The 17522-nt window shown below is 41.3% G+C and overlaps 1 protein-coding gene across 3 annotated transcripts in view; it reads right to left on the bottom strand.

The window, feature by feature from the left end:
• Nucleotides 1-5281: 5281 nt before the first annotated feature.
• The window catches only part of FAM131A (family with sequence similarity 131 member A), a 138745-nt gene continuing 126504 nt past the window's right edge, over nucleotides 5282-17522 (bottom strand). For all 3 annotated transcript variants that reach the window (XM_073626611.1, XM_073626610.1, XM_073626612.1), the window contains 3 exons: nucleotides 11065-11247; nucleotides 10382-10510; nucleotides 5282-6789 (listed from right to left, as the gene is read on the bottom strand). In XM_073626611.1, coding sequence (XP_073482712.1) covers nucleotides 6386-6789; nucleotides 10382-10510; nucleotides 11065-11247 — 716 coding nt within the window. In that variant the 3' untranslated portion in view covers nucleotides 5282-6385. The remainder of the gene's footprint in view (nucleotides 6790-10381; nucleotides 10511-11064; nucleotides 11248-17522) is intronic.

Raw genomic sequence — 17522 nt, forward strand, 5'->3', positions numbered from 1 at the left:
ACACCTAACTAGCCATGGGAAGGAGGCCTTATATTACTTTGGAAATAACTAAAGTGGCTTTCTATCATAATATCCACCTTAGACCTCTCTGTGCAGCTGGGAATAGTCATCCATTTCTCTAATAAGCACAGGTAGGCTTCTTTTGATTGCATGTCTATTTCAGTGTTGAAATTTCTATGAACTTGTGCTAATGGTATTTTGTCTGCTTTTGCTTTCCCATTTCTTTGTAAGAGAATGTAAAAAACTTTTGATGCAAAGTTGATTTTTGATGGAGGCTAATGGAAAAAACAAGAGGTAAATAGTAGTAGAATAGTTGGTTATTAGAAGCTTATGATACACAAGCAGTATGTTTTTTTTATGTATACCTCTATTAGACTAATCAACAAACTGAGATACCTGTTTGACTGGAACACCACTCGAAACACTACATAATTCTCTGATGTGCCCGACCAAGTGAAAGCACTTTAAAACATGCATTGAACATTTCAATTACAGGCAAGGCTGAGTGGTGAAAAAAAGGACGCTAAAACTTTGCAATTCTAAACAAGTTAAAGTGTGTCTATCATATACAAATATGATTTCTGATAACATCAGTAATCTTTCTACCTTTAGGTGATCCCTGGCAACGTATCTGTTCATGGAGGCCTCTTTACCCTCTACCTAATATTCATCCCCTCAAAGCTACCCATCGTTTTTGGATTGTAAGCTCTTACAAGCAGGGCCCTTTATAACCCTCTTGTTTTGAATAATAACCACTATGACATATTACAAAGATGTATATAGTATGGTAAGCCACCAACATAAATAGTAAGCAGAAAATTAAGCAACATCTCTATGATAAATATTCAGAAGTGTTACAGAGGCATCTTACATATGACTTTGCTGTAACTGGTATAGACACGTGAAATTATGTGCAGCACTGTGCATTATAGACTGAACATATTTTGGTAATGTTGACAAAGACATCATTCATAGATGAACAGCTCTAGTTAAGTGATGAGGGAGCATTTATAAAATAAGTAATGAGTACTCTTGTCTGTTTATGGCAATTGTCCCAGTTGGGTCATACCATGAATTGCACCAGAACACGTTGTGCATTTCATTTGAATGGGCTAAAATTGCAGCGGACCAAACGTAGTGCATGCACTACTTTACAAAATGCAATGCAACTGGATTGCATAGTACATCCGATCTGGTGCAGGCAAACATGCTGCGTTTGTGACCTGAGTTTGGAGTGTCTTTAGCATTGCACTGACACCTGCTACAGATCGCAAGTCCAGTGCGTTTTGAACATGGGTTTTTGGCACCGCATTCTGGTGTGAACTGGCCCTTAACCCTACTTAAAAATCATTGCTCTTGGAGTTTGTTCAACAGAGCAGATGTATGAAGTCTCCCATTTCAAGTTCTTCTTTTTTTTTTTTTTTTTTACACTTTGTAACTTTGCATTGATATTAGTTACATTGATTTGAGCAAAAACTTCTGCATTGTTAATTTACTGCAATGAAAGTTGTGGGTTAAAACTAATACAAGCCTTTCTTTCTTCCTCCAAGTTTGTCGATTTTGATCCATCCTCTATTTTTTTCTCTTCCAAACTTTCCAAAAATGCTTACATTTTTATTTCTTAGATTTTTACACGTTGGCTGCTGTTTAAATAGCTAATAAAGTGGTGAATTTAAGATATCTAGGGATTTCAAGAAAAAAAAAATGCACATTTATGCATTTCAACACATTTTTATAAATAGCCACCTACACGTCTAATTCCTAAAAGCTGTGCTTTGTATTTGTGAACAGTGGGGTTGATTTACTAAAGGCAAATCCACTTTGCACTATGGTGTCCCTTTATGAAACTGAGATCAGCAGCGATCCCGAGTCTCACCGCTGATCTCAGGTCATTACCAGTGTATGTAACTGAGGTGTTCTCCGCTGATTATCAAAGCACAGTGAGAATCTTAACTGACTGTCACAGAAATGGCCAGTTTATGAAGGTGCAATCTCGGCACCTCACTGGCGATCTGTGACAGAATTCTCACTTTCTGATTCACCATTCCAGGGGTGGAGAATCAGAGAGAGAAGCGCAAAGCTGGCTGAGTATTCTGGAGAAAGCAGGAAGTCATTTAACTTCTTTCTTTCACCAAACAGTCAGAGCACATCTTCCCCACCATTACACACCCCAAAACCAGCAGGGTAGGAATTTATAGTGTGTGTGTGTGTGTGTGTATGTGTGTATATATATATATATATATAAATCTGTATATACAGAGATATATATTTTTATAGATTTTAGATGTTCACGTCTCTGGCTGGGTTCACACTTGTGCGATGCGTTAACCAGCGTGATTCCTGTGCGGGTTTCCACATCACACCTGCATTGACATCTGCGCACCACTGCGGGTGTCAATGTAAAGTTAATGACACCCCCAGATCATTTCACAGATCATAGTGCGAACTATGTAATGGTGCAGGAATCGGATCACATGGGTGTTCACACCCCTGCGATCCGATTTAAGTGCGGACCAAATAAAGGGTCCTGTACGATTTTGGTGCAAATGCAATATGATTTAAATTTGCATCGCACAAACATTGCATGTGATATGCACAGCAATGCGTCACATGCAATATCTGTGATTGCACAATTGTGATGCCAGCCTCTTTCTCTCTATCTATTTACAGTATCTACAAAAGTGAGTACACCCCTCACATATTTGTAAATATTTTATTATATCTTTTCATGTGACGACACTGAAGAAATGACACTTTGCTATGATGTCAAATAGTTAGTGTACAGCTTGTATAACAGTGTAAATTTGCTGTCCCCTCAAAATAACTAAACACACAGCCATTAATGTTTTAACCGCTGGCAACAAAAGTGAGTACACCCCTAAGTGAAAATGTCCAAATTGGGCCCAATTAGCCATTTTCCCTCCCCGGTGTCATGTGACTCATTGGTGTTACAAGGTCTCAGGTGTGAATGGGGAGCAGGTGTGTTAAATTTGGTGTTATCGCTCTCTCCCATACTGGTCACCAGAAGTTCAACATGGCACCTCATGGCAATGAACTCTGAGGATGTGAAAAAAAGGAATTGCTTCTCTACATATAGATGGCCTAGGCTATAAGAAGATTGCCAAGACCCCTAAACTCAGCTGCAGCACAGTGGCCGAGATCATACAGTGGTTTAACAGGACAGGTTCCACTCAGAACAGGCCTCGCTATGATCGACCAAAGAAGTTGAGTGCACATGCTCAGCGTCATATCCAGAGGTTGTCTTTGGGAAATAGACGTATGAGTGCTGCCAGCATTTCTGCAGAGGTTGAAGGGCTGGGGGGTCAGCCTGTCAGTGCTCAGACCATACGCCGCACACTGCATCAAATTGGTCTGCATGGCTGTCATCCCAGAAGGAAGCCTCTTCTAAAGATGATGCACAAGAAAGCCTGCAAACAGTTTACTGAAGGCAAGCAGACTAAGGACATGGATTACTGGAACCATGTCCTGTGGTCTGATGAGACCAAGATAATCTTATTTGGTTCAGATGGTGTCAAGCGTGTGTGGCGGCAACCAGGTGAGGAGTACAAAGACAAGTGTATCTTGCCTACAGTCAATTATGGTCTGGGGCTTCGTGAGTGCTCCCAGCACTGGGGAGCTACAGTTCATTGAGACAACCATGAATGCCAAAATGTACTGTGACATGATCCCCCTCCTTTCAGAGACTGGGCCGCAGGGTAGTATTCCAACATAAGGACCCCAAACAGTCTTCCAACACGACCACTGTCTTGCTAAAGAAGCTGAGGGTAAAGGTCATTGACTGGCCAAGCATGTCTCCAGACCTAAACCCTATTGAGCATCTGTGGGGTATCCTCAAATGGAAGGTGGAGGAGCGAAAGGTCTCTAACATCGACCAGCTCCGTGATGTCGTCATGGAGGAGTGGAAGGGCACTCCTGTGGCAACCTGTGAAGCTCTGGTAAACTCCATGCCCAGGAGGGTTAAGGCAGTGCTGGAAAATAATGGTGGCCACACAAAATATTGAGCCCAATTTGGACATTTTCATTTAGGGGTGTACTCACTTTTGTTTTCAGCGGTTTAGACAATAACGGCTGTGTGTTGAGGTATTTCGAGAAGACAGCAAATTTACACTGTTATACAAGTTGTACACTCACTACTTTACATTGTAGCGTGTCATTTATTCAGTGTTGTCACATGAAAAGATATGATAAAATATTTTCAAAAATGTGAGATATAGGGGGGTTTATTTGACATAACAGTTATTTACAATAAATATATATGTTAACGATTCTTTATATATACACATATAAATATATATATATGTATATATATTATTCTACCTGCATTTAAATGCTAGTATTAATGTCATTTTTATATAATTTTTAATTTATTAGTAAATAAAATTTTGTAAACCCTGAAATATGGCTTTACCCGTGGCATGTTCTATTAAAGTTATACGGGAGTTTTATCAATTATGAAATATATTTATTTTAATTTATTAATACATTTTTATACTTGTATACTTTATTAAAATTATTTTTTAATGATTATAAATGTATTTTGCATTTATATGAATGGTGTATAGCTGCATTACATATGTGGATTACATTCATTTACTATACACCATTCACATTTAAATAGAGCCATATATGATCTTTAAATATTGATAAAAACAATATTTTTTTAATAATTAGGTTAATGTATATTGTGTAGGGGAATTTAACTTTATTATTTTATTAATATGTTGGGGAATAATATGTGCTGATTCGTGTTCAACTTTTGTATTTTACACTTCCTCATACTGTAATCCCGCTACATCCCGCGAGATTACAGTGAGAGGAGCTGTTCTCAGGAGTTCCCGGCATTTGTGGATCGCTTCTCAACTCAACATGAGAAGCGAGCTACGGACCTTCATAAACAGGCACTCAGAGGAGATCGATCTCCTCTGAGAATGTCTGAGAACTGAATAGCGGTATTTTACCGCAGTTTCATAAAAGGACACCTATAAATGCACTTGGAAGTGCAGTCACTGTAGATCTGAGAGGAAGCTCTGAAATGAGGTGAAGCTCCGCTGATTTCTATCATCCAATCATGTGCAAGCTAAAATGCTGTTTTTTATTTTCCTTGCATGTCCCCCTCAGATCTACAGCGACTGCACTTCTAAGTGCACTTGTAGTGCAACGTGGATTTATTATTTAAACCCCACTAACTACAACATTGTAGATTCCTCAGTAAAAGATGTTATAAGGCGACACAGGCATTATTAAGCCAAGTAAACAAAACTTGATGATGCCTATATTTAATACATTTGAAATAAATACAATTCTACTTTTCACCATTTAGGCAATTTCATGCAAACTGAGGCATTTCTTCTTATCCCAATTCCTCAATGTCATCCAACAGGCCATGATAATGTACCCTAGAAATCAGAATAGTGATTGGTAAGTGAAGAATGCGCCAATATATGTACCTTTTAGACATACTTTAAACCATGTTCTTCAAAACAGACTTCCACTGTCATTATCAAAGAGTTATCCTAGTTCAGCGTAATAATGTACAAATTTTGCTTTTTATATATCTTTATATATACACAGCTGGTCAAGTATTTTCATAGATGCAGGAAAATGAGTTACAAACTTTCGATGTTACCACACAAGACCATCCAAGAGCAGCAAACAGACATGTACAAAACGCTAGAAAAGAAGGGTCTCCCCTGCACAAGCATGCGCCTGCAGAGCCCACATGGAGGAGGGTCCCCCACAGTTTCTCCGGAGCTCCACAAGTCCTTTTACAGTCCTGAGGCTGTACTAATATCACAGATTCCATAATATACCCAATGTTCATCTCATCTGCTATTTGGAATCTGTGGAGCATAGGGAACCACAGAGCTGGAAACAAATCCAAAAAGATGACAGGGACAAGCCATGTTGCCACTGTCCCCTATTGGGAACTCCACCGCCAACAGCTGGGCTGGAGGTGGCATTAAGTGGGGTGTAAGACATGCAGACAACAGCTTAAACGCCCAGTCCACTGATCAAGAGTGGTACCACAGGGCAAGGGTCATGCAAAACAGACCAAATGCTTAAGACAGGTCAAACAGGCAATTCATTTGTTCTGAAAGAAAATAAGAGAAATGTAATAAAATAAATCAGAGACACAAGTTTGTGAAAATAAGGAAATTGAAGAGAAAAGTCACTATAAAGGGAAAACGGAATGTTACTTTTAAATAAACATTCAAATCAAATGAATTTGAAAAGAAAATGATTAGGTGAGTTAATGCCCTCTGCTTAATCCTTGTTTTTTTTTTTTTAAATAAGTATCATACTCAGAAAAAAGAAAGAGGGACAAAACTGGCAGCAGTTGAATGAGTGACAGTGTGACTTCAGGTCAGGGTTGGTCTTCTTCATCTTCGTCTAGAGATACCACCCCAGAGGACACCACATCTGAGCCCTTTCTTTGCAAAGTGAGCACGCCGGACCCTCGACTTATTGGAGGGAAGGAAATCAGCTCGTCCTCACTGGGGCTTAAACAAGACTCAGAGAAGGACATGGAATATGAAGAGTCCTCACATTCCAGATCTTGAAGGCGATCATAGGGACCTAGAACTGACTGAGGTTTGATGAGCAATGACTCTTCAATTAGCTGTGTTGGAGACCCCAAGAGCAGCCGTTCTTCATCTAGGCTGCACAGGCTGGAGCACAGGGTTTCAGGAGACAAGGTACGTGAGGAGTCACTGTCACAGCAGCATACACGTGATGACACCAGATCCTTCTGCACAGGACTTAGAAAATCTAGAGGAATGAAAAAAATGTCACAAATTAGAAAAAAAAAACATTAGAAACTATGAATGAATCCTAGCTCTATGCCCTCTTAGTTACTGAATTAAAACAAGTGTATATACTTTAAAGGATTTGATATAAACTTTCAATGGAATAAAAGCTTTAAAAAAAAAGGACATTCTAATCATGGATAGCAGAGATAGCTAAGGTGTTGGTCGTATGTCAAATCTATAGTAGATAGATAAGACCAAGTCAAGCAAAAAAGAAAGCCACTGCCCCCACCTATAACTGGCCATTGCAGCAAGCAGCGATGGAAGGCAACATATGTTAGAAAAAAAGCCCAAGAGATAAATCCACGGAAACTCCAAGCTCACTTACCGACCAGCCCGCAGACAACTAAATTAACCTGTCTAACAGTAAGCGTTAAAAAACAGGGGTTTAGTATCACTGTTGTATTGGTCAGGCAATGCACTGACACCTTCGCAGCCATTGTGCTGTCTGCGGGGTGCTCAGTGTGCCCTTGTACCTTTAAGAAGGGGTGGGCTCCCTTCAGTCCATCTGCCCTCCATCTATCCATCAGAGTGCGTGCGCTTCCATTGTGGAGTCACTAATAAGCTAGTGATAGGACTACAGATACCAGGGTGCCTTGGCAGGGCCTGTAGCTTACGCATGTATTTGCAAATGTGTGCAGACTAAACCCCTGTTTTTAACGCATACTGTTAGACAGGTAAATTTGGTTATCCACAGGATGGTCGGTAAGTGGGCTTTAAGAACATGTCTAGCAGCCTTCAGTTGAAAACATCCGAAGAGGACAGGGTTAACCTACCTGGGGTAGACCTGTGTGACATATTTTTTAAACTTGTTGAAATAATTGTTGCATTCATTGAAAAGATCCTTACTTAGTAAAATTGTCCTCTGGCTGCAGTGGAGTGGAAACTGGTTGGATATCACCTTCACTTGCCCACTGACAGGGCACATGATATATCGCTGGAGTCTCTTCTGGTGGGACTCAACTCGAATGACACTGTTCTGGCATCCTAGGGAAAATACGTTGCCTAGCAACAAAGATAACTGTAGAGGGCAGTGAGCAAAAGTAACAAAGCCAGATTGGAAGGACCAGCTCTGGTAAAACCCTAAGAAAATTGTGGCAGCAAATCGGGAGTCCTACAGATATATTTACCAAGGATCTTTTTGAGTACAATAGATTTTAACTATTTCAGAAATCACACAGCGCTACACAGGTACAGGTTGATGTACTCTGTCCTCTTCTTACATAAACAGAAGAGACACCTGGTTGCTCCCTCATGTGCGACAGACAATACATATATTATACAGCAGTGAATTTTAAATTTCACAAAAGAATATCTGGTGGAGAATCAATGTCACTTATTACACATGGACCTCCACCAGAAAATGTTTGGTGAAAGTCAACTCAAGTTCATGGCTTTATAAATATACCCTTAATGCACTATAAATATAGGATAATTGCAAAGCTAACGGTCATGGATAGAGTTGAAACTTGACTATAGCTTGATAAAATACTGAGCTAAGCGCAGTTTGTAATCATATCTACACCTCGGACCTTTACCCTTCCTTCTGATATAACCGCAGATAAAAGGAATATTTTTGTCCAAAATCTGTGACACAATAAAGTCAATATTTGCAATGCGTAACACAAATTAATAAAGCATAAAGTTGGGCCAATTACTTCATAATAGTTTGCATTAAAGTGGAACTACAGACAAACAAATGTTAATTGTTTTTTCTAACAGTTTTATAATTCAATTTAGCTTTAGCTGTGTCCTTTAATATATAATAAAGTGGTGACAACCCTTTTTTTCGGTTACGTTTTGCAGCTTCCAGGGCACCTCCAGCATTGAATCAGCACAAACATCGGACACCTGCCCCGGGTCCGAGACACTCAGTATAGCTCACATACCCAAACTTGCTACAGAGGTGTGGTTTACTGCCATTACCTAAGACCTCCCATTGTCAATCTTTAACTCTGGGTAGCCCCAACCCCTAATACCGCACTCAGCTCCTTCAGCATTCAGCTAGCAGGAAGTGAACAAAGGCAGTGGGGCACAGAGCAGTAGCTGGTACAATTTCTCATATAAGTGAGTACTCTCACTTACCACCAACCAATAATTAAAGTCCAGCCTGTAAAAGAAAAAAGGCTATGAGGGCTTGTGTACGGGCAATTATCTCACTCTCAAATACTGCTAAAGACTCTTCTGAGATCGACAGCAGGTAAGTATTTACCTTTTTCTTTAAAAGGTTCACCTTTATTTTTTTTCAAAAGTGATAGGCCCACTAAAAAAGGAGGCACACACATACAAACACTGACCAACGACACTTAAAGTGTTAATAAACCCACGACCCTGCATTCACAATATCTGGTCTCCCACAGTACAGTACACAGAATATGGAAATGCAATTATTTTAGTAAATATAAACAGCTAAATACCCTTTCTCATCAGCAGTATGTAGCAGTCTTGTGACTTCTATCAGTGTCTGGAGTTTTCATTCTCCCATGAATGTCTTATAAAGATGCAGGAACCCTGACCCTCTGTCTGGACAGTGCTGACTGGCCCTGTGCTGATCACATGCACCCTCCCAAGAAAAAAACTCTCTAGCAATACACACCAAACTGAGCATGTGCATACTAACTCCACTAAACTCTGTCTTATCCGGAGAGGTTTTGGAGACAGTGCAAGAAGGGGAGGATCTGTGCATACAGGATCAAACAGCCTTTTTACACAAAGCAGGGGAATAACCCCTTAGGCTCCACAGTGATACGCCAGCCCAATACTTTAAGGGGTAAATCAAATAAATAAATAAAAGTGGGGACGCTGTGTAAAATCTACATACAAACAGAATGCAATGATTTTCAAATCACATAAACCCATATTTAATTCACAATAGAAAATAGGAAACATATCAAATGTTTCAATTGAGAAAATGTACCATTTGAATGAAAAATGGTAATTTTTAAATTAATGGCAACAACAGGTCTCAAAATGGGGACAGGAACATGTTTACCACGGTGTAGCATCCCTTCCTCTTATAACAACGCTCTGTAAACGTCTGGGAACTGAGAAGACCAGTTGTTGGTGTTTTGGGAGAGTAATGTTGTCCTATTCCTGTCTGATATAGCATTCTACCGTAAGTGCTCAACAGTCGTAGATCTTGTCGTATTTTTCATTTCAAGATGTACCATGTATTTTCAATTGGTGAAAGATCTGAACTGCAAAGAAGTCCAATTAAACACCTGGACTCTAGCTTTTACTACAAAGCCATGCTGTTGTCAAAGATGCAGTTTAGCATTCTATACAAGGCCTTCCCTGAAAAATATATATTCAGGTTTTAGAGCAGCATCCAGGAAACATATATTTCAGCATTGATGGTGCTTTTCCAGATGTGCAAGCTGCCCATTCCATATGCACTAATTCACCCCCATACCATCAGTCAGTATAATTCATATAACTAGGGCAATTCCACTAAAAGAAACTCAGATGTAGATCACATCTTGAAGAACATATCTTCTTGTACAGGGAAGAGTCAAATTATTCACTGTCACATGAGTGTGTGTGCCATTACCCACCTGCAGGTTGAGAATGGTCCATAGAGGGCTGCAGATCCTCATCATATGAATCATCTGTGGAATCTTCTCCATCAATTGATGACCAGGCACGAAGTTTTGCTTCTGCTATAGCAAACTGCTCAGCTACGCCTGGTAATGTATAAACAGTGGACAGAAAAGAGGAGCAGAAACAGCAGCAAGACAGCCATAGTGTATGATTGAGAAAAGCAAGAACCCAGAAAACAACAGTGAAAGGGTGGACATGTATTGCATTTAGTGGGAAGCAAGAAGATACCAAGACCAAAATATGAAATGGAAAAAAAATAAAGAAATAAACACAACAAACGTAGCATTCCATGGTGAAAACAAATTGGTAAAAAATACACAGTACAATACAGCCAAAAATTGAGATATAGTGGTTGCAGAGGAATGTGGGAAGAATCATCGAACATGAATGCCATAGATTAAATCCCCAAAACAATCAGCAAAACATAAAAGAGAAATTCATGGCAGGAAGAGGATGCTCCAATGAAAGGCGCAGCAAGAACATTGGATTATTAGTGCATACAAGACAGAAAAAAAGGAAAAAAAAAAAAAAAAAGAGAGAAGACATGAAAGAGCAGACAGAAGCAGCAGTGGGAGAAAAAGTGAGTAAAAAGTCCATATTGATTATTTTCTTTCAATTAGTTTTGGTGTTTTCTCACCTGCAGCAAACCTGGCCTCCTGTTCTCCCTCACTTAAGTGTGAGTATGAATTAAAGTGAGTCTCCAGTGCAGCTGGTGAGTCGCTGGGTTTGCTCCAGCCCTTCCACTCAATCAGATGAGCCACGCGTCCCTGAGCCATGGCTGTAGGCTTGGTCACATGATCCTTTACCACCTGCGAGATTCCTGTCACATAGAGAGAAGACAGGGACACAGGTGTCTGTATATCTAATTATATACTGCAATCTAATTGTGTTTGTGTACAACTGTTTACAACCATTTACTTATGAGTGTTTTCAAGGCCAAGCAATTGTGTGCCCTTAGAAATTGTTATTGAATGTGACATGCAAGTTATAATATACATTTTTTTTCCACTTAAATAAAATGTATTATGAAGCATGAAGGCTGTCATTGCTGCTCCCCTTCAATGTTGGTTGCCTGGCTGATTATATTGCTTTAGTACTTTCAGGACAGATCACTGTCCTGGAACAAATATGCAACACATAGGGGGGGGGTGATTTACAATGGGAGAATGCAATCTGTGCGCCACTATGGACATGGCATCTCCAAATCAATATTGACAGAAGATGGAGGTGCCAATATTATGGGGTGATGTGAGAAAGTTTAGTAACAACTGCCCAAGTAACAAATATGCCCAAAATAGAATGAGAAAGTAACTTTTTCAGAGAAAGCCTGTCGTGCCCGCAAGTATGTTTAGAACTGCGTGAGATAAATGTAAGCAGTGAGCATGCGCAAGTGGCTGTTGCGCTCGTTCAGAAGCGTTTGTTCAGTGCACGGCCAAAATCTTAGTAAATGTTAAGAAACGTACATGCAATTGCATGGGTTGAATGGGCACACCTCTAAACTTGACACTTTTTTTTTTACGCTGGTTCACCTTTATGTATTTTTTTAAGGAGATTTGCAAACAGTAATATACCAAATGTGCAGCGCTAAAAATAAATAAAATAAAATAATATTTAACTAGTAACTTATACATTTATCCTATAATTTGAAAAGGACCAAACATAAATAATATAATCAAAGTGCATGTGCTCCACGTGATGCACACAAATCCTTAGTAATGTAAAAAGTCCATTATACAAACAAACATAGAACAAGAAGGTAAAATCTGCATGCAATGTCCAAAATCTATATATAAGGAAAGTGCACGTGCTCCATGTATTGCACAGAAAATACTTAATATTTTAACAGTCCAAACATAATAAATTGTGATGGTGATTTCTTCATGCGGTGTGCACACACCCCCATCAGGTGTACCCTCACCTTAAGGGCTTTTTAAAAAAGCCTGTGATAAATAATATTATCAGCTCCTCCTATGGTTCCTCTTTCTTGTAATGGTTAGTTATGGCTTAAATGCTGCTACAAAGATCAGGGTAAGGTAAGGTGAGGGTACACCTGGTGGGAGTGTGTGCACACCGCATGAAGAAATTACCATCACGGTTTATTATGTTTGGACTGTTAAAATATTGAGGATTTTCTGTGCAATACACGGAGCACGCGCACTTTCCTTATATATAGATTTTGGACGTTGCATGCAGATTTTACCATCTTGTTCTGCGTTTATGTTTGTATAATGGACTTTCTACATTACTGAGGATTTTTTTGGATCACCCGGAGCACGTGCACTTTAATTATATTATTTGTTTGTTTCTTTTCACATTATATGATAAATGTATAAGTTACTAGTTAAATATTCATTTTTTTTTTGGTATATTAGTTTGTATTGTCACATTGAGAAGTGTGGGCAGCTGTTTATTTTTATTGTATCAAAAAATATGTTAAAAAAACAAAGTCTTTAAAACATTAGCAGCACTTAAGAAGTTCATATGTGAAATAAAATATAAATAAAGATGAAAAGTTTCACTTGTGTCTTAATTGTGTACAGCAGGGTGTGGGGTGGTAGCTGATCCGTTTATAAAGAATGTTGAACACCAACTCTCTGCTGATCAAAATCCCAGATAAATCCTTCACCACATTGCTTTTATGGGAATCCCCTATAGGTAATTCACTTACCAGAAGGTGATGGGTTAACAGCATGCCTTTCACTGGTTTAATATCGACGGACTTAGTTCACTGAAATAGGACTGGATCCGTGAATGGATATTTGGATAGCTGTCAGCGCACTCTGCATACTTCCATCTAGATTAAGCTCATAACGAGTGAAGAAATAGAAGTGCCCATAGCCCCTCCTGCCCCCTAGCATCTACCCCCCTTTCATGGGCTGGCTTGCTGTGTGTTTGGCTAGGGGTTTGTTAGTGTGTGGGAGGGGCACAATATTTTTTTACTTTGGGGTGGTATTTTTCACATGGGGGTTCTCATTTTAGGCATCAACAGACCCAAATGGCCTTGTAGTATTGGGGGGGCAGGCTATTTTTTGTTTTGGGTTAAAATCTTGCAGCTGCAATGTAGATTTGTAAGTTTTCTCTAAAGCCGTACATCTTTGAAGCAGCATTTTGGATACATGCTACAGATGCCCCACTTTACAGGTAGAGTAAGCCCCCCCCAAGTTACTATCTTTTAAGCAATTTTGCATTTTTAAAGGCACTTATCCTTGCTTCGTTTTTGGGGTTATCCAAATTGGTGACATTGATATATGTGCCTCAGGGTGGGACCTGGGCCCTCATACCCATTTCAAGGCCAATAACTAGAATATAAGCCAGCCAAGTGGGCAAAATTAACAAGTCAGCTCCCATAGACTGCAATGGTATTTGTTGTATAACTTTTGCCAATGTTAGGCTCTTTGTTTGCCCCCCTGGACCGGGGGGTGTTTGTCCCATCTGTAATTTGCTCGGGGAGCACATTGCAATGGCTTCTATCTCTAAGTGATTCTTTCTACAAGTGATATGCACTTCAATCTCTGCACTTCAGCGATTGCACGAAGCAAACAAATACAGCAATCTGCACTGGAAAGCACCTAACAGACTGCAGGTGACCCTGTCTCTCTAATAAGCTCTCCTTCCGCTCTGCAACATGCACTCTCTACCACTGCTTCTGACACTCCTGTCCTCTCTCCTCAAACTCTCTCACCTTCACCCCCCCCCCTCTCCACCTGCCTGCTTATACATATCACCCTGCCTTCTGTCTTCTCCCTACTACTGCTCCTACCAACTCTTGCTCATCCTACATCCATACACTGATAAAACCTCCAGTACTCTGAGACATGCCCCTTCACATAAATCACATTCCCACATTATCTCCCTCAACCTCCTGCTTCTCCTAATCTCTGGTGACATATCCCCAAACCCTGGGCCACCATCATCTGTCTTTGCCCAACGCTCCCATCCCCCTACACCCTCTAGCAGGAGCTGCAACCCACAGAACTTGGTCTCTATTCCTCTTTCCAAAACCAGCCCCCCCTTTTCCTGTGCCCTATGGAATGCACGTTCTGTCTGCAACAAACTCACCGCCCTTCATGACCTCTTTATCACAAATTCCTTTAATCTACTTGCCATTACTGAAACTTGGCTTCATGAATCGGATACTATTTCTCCTGCTTCCCTCTCCCATGGGGGCCTTCTCTGGACTCACTCCCCCAGACCAAGTGGACGGAAGGGAGGTGGAGTGGGAATCCTTCTAGCCCCATGCAGCACCTATCAGGTACTTCACCCACCTCCCTCTCTGACACTCTCCTCTTTTGAGGCACATTGCATTTGTCTATTCTCTCCCATTTCTCTAAGAATTGCTGTCATCTACCGGCCCCCTGGACCAGTATCAGCCTTTCTTGATGACTTTTCTGCCTGGCTACCCTACTTTCTCTCTGCTGAAATCCCCACAATCATTCTTGGGGACTTCAACATCGCTGTTAACACTAACACTACTATTACTTCTAAACTTCTCAGTCTAACCTCATCGCTTGACCTGAAGCAATGGATACAGGCTCCTACCCACTCCAACGGCAACACCCTTGACCTTGCCTTCTCCTATCTGTGCACTCCGTGCAACCTTTCCAACAATCCACTCCCACTCTCTGATCACCACCTTATTAGTTTTGCTCTCTCCCTGTCTTCCACCTCTTCTCCCTCCAACCGCCTAACAGTTACACTTAGAAACCTTCGCCACCTCAACCCTTCTCTTCTCTACTCTGCTACTGATCACCTCTATGACAAAATCTCACCTCTGTCCTGCCCCAACCAAGCTACTTTCATCTACAACAGCTCACTGTCTTCCTCCCTAGACAAGCTTGCCCCCCTCACTACACGCAGAATTAGGCCCCGACGGCTACAACCCTGGCAAACAGATGACACCAGAAGTCTCAGAAAATGTAGCCGCGCTCTTGAGCGCCTGTGGCATAAGACTAAGACCCAGGAAGACTTCACACAATATAAATCTGCCCTCCTAAAATACTACTCCTGCCTTCACACTGCCAAACAGACCTACTTTATCACACTCATTAACACCTTCACATCCAGTCCACGTCAACTCTTCTCTACCTTCAACACTCTACTCTGTCCTCCACTGCCTCCACCCACCAACTCACTCACTGCCCAGGAGATTGCCAATCACTTCAAAACTAAGATTGATACAATTCATGAGGAGATCACCAATGCGCAAAAACCTCCCCCATGCAACACCCCATGTCCACAGATACAATCATTACTTCCCTCATTCAACCCTGCTACTAGGTACCCTGCTACTGAGGTTGCTAAACTTTTATCTAGCACCCATCTAATCACTTGCCCCCCTGGATCCTGTTCCCTCGCAAATGCTACGCTCACCCTCTGACTCGATTCTACACTCTCTAACTCACATTTTCAACCTCTCCCTCTCTTGTGGCATCTTCCCAAACTCTCTAAAACATGCGCTAGTCATCCCCATACTAAAAAAGCCCTCACTGGATCCCACCAATCTCAACAATTTATGTCCCATCTCCTTACTCTCCTTCTCCTCCAAACTTCTTGAAAGACTGATCTACAACCGACTAAGCGACCATCTGACCATGAATAAACTTCTTGATCCCCTTCAGTCCGGTTTTCGCCCTCAACACTCCATGGAAACTGCTCTCCTTAAACTCTCAAATGACCTACTAATGGCTAAAGCCAATGGACACTATTCTGTACTACTTCTCCTGGATCTCTCTGCTGCCTTTGACACAGTGGACCACCTCCTCCTCCTCAAAAAACTCCACTCCTTTGGTCTCCGTGACTGTACTCTTCGCTGGTTCTCATCCTACCTATCCCACCGCTCCTTCAGTGTCACTTACAACTCTACATCCTCCTCTCTTCTTTCTTTTTCCGTTGGGGTCCCCCAAGGTTCTGTTCTTGGACCTCTCCTTTTCTCAATCTACACCACCTCCTTGGGTCAGTTGATTGCCTCCCACGGCTTTAAATATCATCTCTACGCTGATGACACCCAAATCTATCTCTCCACCCCCCAGCTCTCTCCATCTGTCTCCTCACGCATTACCAACTTACTAGCAGACATATCAGCCTGGATGTCACATCACTTCCTCAAGCTCAACCTATCCAAAACCGAGCTCATGATATTTCCTCCCTCAGGTGCCACTTCCCCTGATTTCCCTGTCAATATCAACGGCTCAACTATCAACCCATCTCCCCTCGCCAAGGTCCTAGGTGTAATCCTGGACTCTGAACTAACCTTTCGACCCCACATTCTATCACTATCCAAAGCTTGCCCCCTCAATCTCCGCAACATCTCCAAGATACGCCCCTTCCTAACCAATGTCACAACAAAGCTTCTAATCCACTCCCTGGTCATCTCCCGCCTCGACTACTGCAACTCCCTCCTCATTGGTTTACCTCTAAATAGGCTATCACCACTTCAGTCCGTCATGAACGCTGCTGCCAGGCTCATCCACCACACAAACTGCTCAGCGTCTGCTACACCCCTCTGCCAATCCCTCCATTGGCGGCACTCAGTCACCGAATTAAATTCAAGATACTAACTATAACTTACAAAGCCATCCACAACCTGGCAAACCAGCTACATCTCTAACCTAGTCACAAAATACCAACCTAATCGTTCTCTTCGCTCCTCCCAAGACCTCCTGCTCTCAAACTCCCTTGTCACCTCATCCCATGCTCGCCTTCAGGACTTCTCCAGAGCCTCCCCCATCCTCTGGAATGCTCTACCCCAATCCGTCCAATTTTCTCCTACTTTATCCACTTTCAGACGATCCCTGAAAACTCATCTCTTCAGAGAAGCCTATCTGGCCCCCACCTAACAACTGTACATTTATCTTCTCAATCAGCACATCACCCACAGTTATTACCTCTTGTATCTCTTGACCTTCCCTCTTAGATTGTAAGCTCTAAGGAGCAGGGCCCTCTAATTCCTACTGTATCAAAGTGTATTGTATTTGTACTGTCTACCCTCAAGTTGTAAAGCGCTACGTAAACTGTTGGCGCTATATAAATACTGTATTATAATAATAATAATGATAATTTTGTAGCATGCTGGATGATGTGCTTAATTTTGGATGG

Source organism: Aquarana catesbeiana, linkage group LG04, assembly GCF_042186555.1.
Source record: "Aquarana catesbeiana isolate 2022-GZ linkage group LG04, ASM4218655v1, whole genome shotgun sequence".
In the NCBI taxonomy this organism is placed as follows: domain Eukaryota; kingdom Metazoa; phylum Chordata; class Amphibia; order Anura; family Ranidae; genus Aquarana; species Aquarana catesbeiana.